We start from the raw sequence: 10,012 nt of genomic DNA, 5'->3' as shown, positions 1-10,012 counted from the left end.
ACGAAGAAATCTCATAGTTGAGGAAGTAGACATGTCTTCAAGGCCAAAGAGGCCCTCCACGTATGTATAGAAGGAACATCTTGAGAGTCAGATTCTTGGATATCAAAGATGGGGTGTCCAAACCAGAAGGAAACTTGTGGAAAGTACAAGTTATGCAAATTTGGCTCTGTTATCACTGATAGAACCCGAGAACCTCTGTTAAGCAAGTGAAGAAAAGTACTCAGTGAAAGCTATGAATGAAAAACTTGATCATATTGAAAATACTGATACATGGGAGCTTGTTCCAAGGCTGAGAGAGAAAAATGTTATTGGAAGCAAGTGGGTTTTTAAGAGAAAAGTTAATGAATAGGGTCAAGTAACCAAGAACAAATCTCGATTGGTATGCAAAGGGTATGCCCAAATAGAAGGGGTATATTTCGAGGAAACCTTTGAACGAGTAGCTTGACTAGAAGATATGAGGATCTTTCTTACTCTTGCCATTCATAAGAATATCAAGGTATATCATATGTATGTGAAGACAACATTCCACAATGGATATTTAGAAGAATAAGTTTACATTGAGCAGCCAGAAGGATTTCTACTCACCTATGATGAACATGTTATGAAACCAGCTCAAGAAAAGATAGAAAAGATAGATCAACGCCTTAGAATTCAGCCTCTTCGAGGGGGCAACCTCCTTTACATTACATAAATGAACAATTCTTGGATGATTCAAATGAAAAAACCTCCTTTCTATATATAGGAGTCTAAGGAGTCACAATATAATCCAGCCGACCTAACAATAATAATATAAAGCCACAAAAATAACAATAGAGGGATTCTATGGGGCACAGTAATAACAATATGGGGGCAATAGGGGCACAACAATATTAATAAGGGGTATAACTACAATAGTAATGGGGTAATCACTAGTATTATAGGGACCCAACATGCCCCTCTCCTTTAAAAAAGTGTTGTCCTCAACGCTTGAGTAGTTCTGGATACTTCTGCATAAAATTCTCATCCTCCCATGTGGAATCTTCAGCGGATAAGTTCTTCCACTTGATAAGATACTCTGAAATTGATCGATTTCGTAGCTGTCGAGTTCTTGTTTCTATGACTGCTTCCAGTTCCAATATAATTTTTCCTTCCTCGTCAAGTTCTGGCAATATTGTTTGAACTGGGAGCTTTTCGCCTATAACCTTCTTTAAACATGAAACATGGAAAACTGGGTGCAATCGAGAAGCTGCAGGAAGCTCCAATTTGTATGCCATAGTACCAATCTTTTGCAACACCTTGTACGGACCATAATACTTTGGTGATAATTTATTATCCTTCTTAGCTTGCTTGAGGGACATTTTCTTATATGGTTGTAGCCGTAGGAATACCCAATCACCTACATCAAAACTTCTTTCACTGCGATGTTGATCTGCCTGTTGTTTCATTCTATTCTGTGCCAACACAAGGTTATCCTTTAAGAGTTGGAGGACTTGTTGTTGATGTTCGATGTGATGTTCCACTGCCTGAACCTTAGAATTTTCTCTTAAATATGATGTGATGGATGGTGGTTGATACCCATAAAGTGCCATAAATGGGGTCATTTTTGTTGTTGTATGGAAGGAAGTGTTATACCACCATTCAGCCAGAGGCAACCATTTGACCCATTGTGTCTGTTTATCAGATACAAAGCAACGAAGATATCCTTCCAAACATTTGTTTACTATCTCAGTTTGCCCATCAGATTGAGGATGATAAGATGAGCTATGAGCTAACTGAGTACCAAGACAAGAAAATAATTATGTCCAAAAATTTCCAGTGAAAATGGGATCTCTGTCACTTACAATAATCTTTGGGTTTCCATGTAGCTTTTGAATTGTTTCCATAAATGCAGTAGAAACTGTACTGGCTTTAAATGGATGTGATAATGCACAAAAGTGTGCATACTTGGTAAGTCTGTCAACTACCACCATGATGACACTCTTTCCCTCAGACTTGGGTAAACCTGTGATAAAATCCATTGAAACCTCCTCCCAACGTTGGCTTGGAATGGATAAAGGTTGTAATAGACCCGGTGTCTTAATTGTTTCAACTTTATTTTGTTGGCAAACCAAACATTCCACCACAAACTTTTGAATATCTGATTTAAGGCCATCCCAAAAAAATTCCTTCTTAACCCTGTGGTAAGTTTTTAAAATCCTGAGTGCCCTCCTAAGGGAGAAGTGTGCAATTCCATAAGAATCTTTTGTTTTAGCTGGGAATTCTTACAGAGGTATAAGCGATCTTTGTACCATAACGAATCATTTTGCCAGCTAAATGTATCAGACGTACTGGAATCTTGTTGTAACTTTCGAATAAGTGCCCACACTTCTTCGTCATTCTTCCATTCCTCCCTTGCTTCGTTTATCCAATCTGGTTGGATAATAGAAATGGCGCACAACAATGCTTCCACATCCTCATCCTTTCTTGAGAGTGCATCTGCCACCACATTTTGCTTCCCTTTTTTGTAGATGATTTCAAAGTCATAACCCAACATCTTTGTGACCCACTTTTGTTGCTCTTCAGAGGATAATCTTTGTTCTAAAAAGTATTTAAGGCTATCATGATCCATTTTTACCTTGAAGTGTCTTCCCATTAGGTAGGGTCGCCATTTCTTAAGTGCATGGAGTATTGCCAACATTTCCTTCTCATAAATAGCTTTTCTTAAAAACTTTCCCTTGATTGGACGACTTTCAAAAGCAATGGGTCTTTCATCTTGCATTAGAACAGCACCAATTCCATTTCCTGAAGCATCACATTCCACAATAAAGGTTTTTGTGAAGTCCGGTGTAGCTAAGACCGGTGCTTGGCACATTGCCTCTTTAAGATGTTCAAAGGCCTTTGTTGCTTCCGGAGTCCATGAAAATGCATCTTTCTTCAATAATGTTGTTAGAGGTGCTGCTATTCTCCCATAATTCTTAACAAACTTGCGATAATACCCTGTCAACCCGAGAAATCCTCGCAAATGCTTTATGGATGTGGGGATTTTCCATTCCTTAATGGCTTTAATTTTGCTAGGGTCTACCTTAACTCCTTCATGAGATACAATATGACCCAGATATTCCACCTCCTGGACTCCAAAGAAACATTTGGATCTTTTTGCATATAATTGTTTCTCCTCCAATAGTTGTAGCACCCTGTCAACATGTTCAACATGATCCTTCCAAGACTTGCTGTAGATTAGTATATCATCAAAAAATACTAACACAAATTTTCTAAGGAATGGTTTGAAAATTGAATTCATCAAACCTTGAAATGTTGAAGGTGCATTGGTAAGGCCAAAAGGCATGACCAAAAATTCATAATGACCCTCATGAGTTCTAAATGCTATTTTCGGAATGTCTTCAGTCTTCATTCTGATTTGATGATATCCTGAACGAAGATCCAACTTGGTGAAGTAAATTGATCCATGCAATTCATCCAGTAATTCATCAATGACAGGAATGGGGAACTTATCTTTAATAGTGAGCTTGTTGAGCTCCCTATAATCCGGACACATGCGCCATGATCCATCCTTCTTGTGCACCAATACTACTGGAGCAGAGAAAGAACTTTGACTTGGTTGAATTATACCAGCCTCTAGCATTTCTGCAACCATACGTTCAATTTCACTCTTTTGGACATAGGGATATCTGTACGGCCTGATGTTTGGAGGAACACTTCCTGGAATCAGATGAATAGCATGATCATGATCACGCATAGGTGGGAGACCTTTGGGAGTCTCAAATACCTTGGAATGATTGTCCAGGACTTTTTGGAGATCTGGAGAAATAGATGATTTCGATGTGGAAACATCTAGCGAACATAATTGTGCAATTACACCTCTTTGCTCCTTTTTTAGAAGCTTTGTCATACCATTAGAGCTGATTATCTTTCCTGGTTTCCCTGCAATACCCCTTAATTCAACTTCCTTTCCTTCCGTAGAAAATTTGATGAAAAGTTCTTGAAAATTAAAAGCTATTGTACCCAAGGATTGTAGCCATTGGACTCCTAGTACAACATCAACACCTCCCATTGGAATGGAAAGCATTGGGCTAGTCAATACATATTCTCCCATGGATAGCTTGATATTATGGCACTTTCCAGAGCAATTTATTGTTCCTCCATTTGCAATCATCACTTGACACTCTGGTGCTGGATATAGGAAGCAATTCAATTCTTTTGCTACCTTACAATGAATAAAATTGTGGGTGCTTCCTGAATCAATCAACACTATTACCTTTTTCTTCTTGATTTGTCCTTCTATCTTGATGGTTTGAGGAGTGGTAATTCCCGCCAATGCATTACAAGATATGGTCGGATTTATTTGTTCTTCATCTAGGCTTTGTTCCTGGAGTATATCCTCTTCTTTTGACCTTTCTTGCTCCTTTTCTTCTTCCTCTTCACAATCTATGTAGAATAATTTCTTCTCAGCACACTTATGACCTTTAGTGTATTTGCTATCACAACTGTAACAAAGCCCTTTTGCTCTTTTTTCTTCCAATTGTTGTGGTGTCAACCTTATAGGTTGTGGAAGACTAGGGGCAACAACACTTCCGTCTTTATAGTTGTGGATGGTATGCTTCCTGGTTGCCATAATTTTGCTTTCCATTTTTCTTGCTAACCTGAATGCCTTTTCTAATGAATCAGGTTCCCAAAGGCGAACATCATGTTGGATATTATCCTTTAAAGACCCTATGAACACATCAATCCTATGCTCCTCTGGAATATCTTTTACCCTTATGTTCAATTTTTGGAACTCCTCAATGTGCTCCATTATTGAACCCTTTTGTTTGAGACTTATCAATTGGCTAAAAAAAGTGTTGCTTTTTGTATCCTCATAATGTGCTATCAATTCTTCCGTAAAAATTGCCCAAGTGATAAATTGTTTACGAGAGCCATTGATACCATACAAACTGATTTGGTTCCAAATATAAAGTTTCCATACGTACCTTTTGTGTGTTTTGCACATTATTGAGATCGAAGAATTGCTCCATCTGTAATATCCATGTGGCGGGATCCTTGCCATCAAACTTCCTCATATCGATTTTTGGAATATGGTGAGTCTTTGATCCAACATTAGAGTCTATGAAATCATGATTAACATTTCTTTTGTTCTCATCATGAGTTTCCTTTAGTACCCTTTCACCCTTAGTGACCATTTCTTGTAGCAACTTATTCATATTTATCTTCAATTCTTCCATCTTATCATCCATGCCATCAATTTTAGCTTCTACGCCTTTATTTAAACAATCCATCTTAGCTTCTACACCTTTCTTTAAACCATCCATCTTAGCTTCTACATCTCTCCTTAAACCATCCATCTTAGATTCTGTTGCTTTTTGTGCAAGTGACACTTGTTGCACTTGTTCTTGTAATTTTGATATATCATATAGCATTTCTTCTTCTTCTTCATGGGTCATGCTAGAGCTTTCAGGTTCCTTACTAGGTGTTTGCATTTTCTTTCCTTGGGGAATCAGTTACCGATAATAATGCTCTATTATTCCCTTTGAATTCCTTCAAAATAAATTTTCAAACCAAGCTTAAGCAAAAATTTAAGAAAATCTACACACCTTTTTTCACTTTGTAGGAGCTCGATATTGCCTCTGATGTATCTCTGTATTTTCCAATCATATAGTTCTAAATTTGTGACCTGCAGTAGCCCTCTATGTCTTATTTCCAATGCCACAAGTCTGACCCGAATTGGATTCTCCAAGGAATAGTTATGCGAAATCTCCCACAGTGACTTGATTATAGACTAGTTCAGTAGAGTGAACTTGTACGATATGCCACGAGTCACTGTTTCGACCTTTGGATCTGAAAAATGCATACAAAAAACTACAGTCTGTCCTCTTTCTGTACCTTCTTACAAAATTTCAATCCGATCCCCAGAGAGAAAGTTATGACAATTTTCCCCAGGTCACCTGTTTGGAATGTAATTCAGGAGTCTGCAAAAAGACCAACTTCCTCAGATCATATCTCCGCAATATAGCGCGAAAAGCACTGAAATTTGGAGCCGAGGTTCAGCTTGATTTCTTCTCAAATGGGTTTTTTTTGCAACTTCTGAAACGTCACAGAAAAAAAAGTTATAGCGAAAATGACACGATGACCTGTTTGGAGCAGCGAAACCCTAGAATCCAAAGCTCTGATACCAAATGTTATGAAACCAGCTCAAGAAAAGATAGAAAAGATAGATCAACGCCTTAGAATTCAGCCTCTTCGAGGGGGAAACATCCTTTACATTACATATATGAACAATTTTTGGATGATTCAAATGAGAAAACCTCCTTTCTATATATAGGAGTCTAAGGAGTCACAATATAATCCAGCCGACCTAACAATAATAATATAAAGCCACAAAAATAACAATAGAGGGATTCTATGGGGCACAGTAATAACAATATGGGGGCAATAGGGGCACAACAATATTAATAAGGGGTATAACTACAATAGTAATGGGGTAATCACTAGTATTATAGGGACCCAACAGAACGACTAGTATGCAAACTGAAGAAGGCCCTGTATGGATTAAAACAACCCCCCATAGCTTGGTACGAAAGACTGGATAAGTACCTTTAGCAACAAGGTTTTAAGAAAGGAAAAATTGATAGTAACCTGTATGTAAAATCTGAAGGCGACCATCTATTGATATTAGTTGTGTATGTGGATGATATAATATTTGGCAGCGATATGGAATAGCTAGGGCATCAATTTGTAAAATGTATGCAAACAGATTTTGAAATGTCCATGATCAGAGAACTATGATTCTTCCTTGGTCTACAAATTACTCAATATCCACATGGAGTGCTTATATCCAATCCAAATATCTCAAGGAAACCCTGAAGAAATTTTGAATGGAATATTGCAAACAAGTCAACATGCCCATGACTACAGATTGCAAATTGTGCAAAGAAGATGGAACAATGCCAGAAAATCAGACTGAATACATGTCAATGATTGGAATATTATTGTATCTGACAGCTTCAAGGCCATACATCATGCAAGCTGTGGAGATTTTGGCTAGATTTCAAGCCCTTCCACTTGAGATTCATGTTGTTGCTATCAATCATATTTTCAAATATCTTCAAGGTACAGCAGAATATGGACTGTGGTATGCTAAGAGAAAATATTTCAAATTGAAGGCCTACACGGATGTAAATTGGGCTGGAAGTCTTGATGACATGAATATTACTTCTAGTGCAACTTTCTTCTTGGATAAATGCTTGGTGTCGTGGGTCAGCGAGAAACAAGGCTCCATCTCTTTATCGACTGCTTAAGCAGAGTATATTGTTGTTGCTATCTAGTGTACGAAAATTCTATGGATGAAGAAAAACTTGAGAGATATATAGGTAGAACTGTCTGATCTCATTCCAATATTGTGTGACAACACAAGTGCCATTAACATCTCCAAAAATCCAATAATGAATTCAAAGACTAAGCATATTCCTATCAAGTACCATTTCTTGAGGGAACTGGTTGCAACCAACACTGTCAGACTTGATCATGAACCCACTAAAGAGAAACTAGCATATATATTTACCAAGCCATTGGCAAGGGAACCATTTGAATATCTCAGGAAACATATAGGAGTTGTGACTCCTCCCTCCAAATGACTTCATTTTGGAAGGTGGTGGTAGCTACTCATCATGTGGAACTCATGGGAGAGTAGATTGCAATGGTTTAGGGGGAGTGCTCGAGAAGTATTCTTTGTCACTGATGTCAAAGGGGGGGAAGACTTGCATCAGAGTAGACCATACCTTGTCTAAGGGGGAGCTTATGGTGTTGCCATGAATGACAAAGGGGAAGATTGTTGGAAATTTGATGGTGTATTGGTGGTTGTGAAATTGTTGGAATTGATGTCAAACAAGGCTCAACATGATGATTGGATGTTTGGGAGGAATCTCGTGGTTGTTGAAGTGCTTTGTAGAAAATCATCTCAGTAGAAGGCTTATTGAAGAAGCCAAAAAATGATGATTATAGTGATGGGCTAGATGTAACTTCATGGTAGTTGTAAGGTTTCTATAGAAAATCATCACAGTAGTAGGCTTACTAAAGAAGGCATAAAATGATCATCATGGTGGCTGTGAGTTCAGTTGTCCAAAGAGTCAATGAGCAGAGAATTTTTTAGTCATCTTCCAAGAAGTAGAAGGACCCAAAGGCTACATCAGACCCTATCTATTGCAAAGTGCTTTGGAAGAGTTTTCCTACGATATGCAGAAGTTTAGAAATGGATTATGGATCAATAGGTATGGTCTGCTGAAGTTTAGGGTTGTGAAGCCTTAGGAAGGAAGCATATCAGCATATCAAAGGTTCAAGTTATCAGCACACCGACATATCGGCAATTTGGATACCGGTCATCGAGGATAGGAATGCCAAAGGTCAGCATATCGACATATTGGAGGTTCAGGATATCGGCACGTTGACATATCGGTGATCAGGACCATGACATCGGGGTATCAAAATTTCTCAATTGTGGCACATCACAATATTAGAATATCAAAGGTTTGGGACATCAGAGTATCAAAACTTCTTAAATGAGGTACTTTAAGAAGTCCCGATATGCAGCAGTTTCGATAAGCATTAAAAAGTGTCGAGTAATGCCAAACATAACTAACAAGGGATTTTGGTTGCAAATCCAAGGGTTGATGGGTCCTCTTCTCTCTCCTCCCAGCAGGACACATGGTAGCATGATATTGGTTCCAATAAGCTACAATGTCATCTAATGTGAGCATGACATAGTAGTACGACATGACACGTGGCAGGATGATTTAATGATATTGGGTTCCCTAGTGTGCCAGATCAAGGTGACACATGTCATTGCTATAAATATGCCACGTGAATCAATGACGTCATATCGGAGCTCGGCATATCAGAGGATTTATATATCGAAAATTTAAAACATTTGGTTATTGAAAAGTTCTAATAAAGGGGACTTCTGATATTGGGTAGGCTCTTGGTCATGTAAATCCATAGATCCAAGGGCATAGAGCAATAGCAAAGGTGTCGAGCAGTAAAATGGGTCTTTTTAACCTCTATTTACCTTACATTAATTATCAATCCAGGATTTGTTATCTCAAGAGTGTACTCAGTCTAAGGCGGTCACTTGTTAAGAGTAATGCTAGTAGTATAGTGTTGTTACAAAAGTAAACAAATGCTGGAAACAAACTCTAAATGTAATGGCAAGAAATTGAAATGCTTTGTAACTATATCATTCATTTAAGAAACTACAGCATTCATCAGTCAAGGGTGCAGTAATGATAACTCTTCCCTTTGTAAACTAATGCAAATGAAAAACAATCAAATAGAAGATCTCCAATCTAGGAACTAGACAGCAATAGTCAATGTTCACTATAGTTGTAGATCGTTCTATTCACACCAAAGCAATTACTTGAAATGATAATTCAATTAACATAAAAGGGAATAACAACTAATCTATTTGAAAAGATTGAACAGCAAAGCTTTATCTTACAGGAATGAATTAAGCAACAATCATAATCTAAAGGAATTAAGTAGCAATCTTTAACTCAGAAGTGAATTGAACAGCAAACCATGAATGGGACAGCAAATTAAAGTAAGTCTTACAAAATACTGAACAACAACTGAATCAAGTGCAAACGCACAACGAACTAAATCAAATGTTAACATAGTGGATCTATAATGATGGAATTAGTAACCTGAGTTTAGCATAATAAATATTAACCACGGTTATAAAGAAACAATGATTACAATTGCAATGGAACGGTAATCCAAATGAACAACAATCATAATTAGAGATACACCGTAGCTAAATAAATAACAATACCGATCTGTAAATGCACAGCAATGTTACTCTATAAACGAACAGTAATGTTGATCTGTAAAGGAACAACAATGTTACATAGTAATGTCAATCTGTAAGGGAACAACAATGCGATACAATTTTAGAATGAACAACATAACATTTCAGTTGTAGAAGATAACCTTACTATTCAAATACGAATTAAATATAACAGAGCCAGTAAATGAAATGATAAGGAAC

At 37.5% G+C, this 10,012-nt stretch overlaps 1 protein-coding gene across 1 annotated transcript; it reads left to right on the top strand.

Annotated features, from left to right (window-relative positions):
• The first annotated feature begins 6,872 nt into the window (after positions 1-6,872).
• On the top strand, positions 6,873-7,271 carry LOC149193606 (secreted RxLR effector protein 161-like). The gene has a single exon (XM_089407371.1). The coding sequence runs from the start codon at positions 6,873-6,875 to the stop codon at positions 7,269-7,271; it is 399 nt and encodes a 132-aa protein (XP_089263497.1).
• The last annotated feature ends 2,741 nt before the right edge of the window (positions 7,272-10,012 follow it).

This window comes from Pinus tabuliformis, chromosome 2_2 (assembly GCF_031772625.1).
Source record: "Pinus tabuliformis cultivar Carrire ecotype Pingquan chromosome 2_2, CPIR1, whole genome shotgun sequence".
Lineage (NCBI taxonomy): Eukaryota > Viridiplantae > Streptophyta > Pinopsida > Pinales > Pinaceae > Pinus > Pinus tabuliformis.
Note: the sequence above shows the minus strand (reverse complement) of the source record. Positions and strands in the feature narration are given on the sequence as shown.

Excerpts from the sequence above, each read along its gene's own strand:
- LOC149193606 (XM_089407371.1), top strand. The coding sequence starts at position 6,873 with ATGCCCATGACTACAGATTGCAAATTGTGCAAAGAAGATGGAACAATG.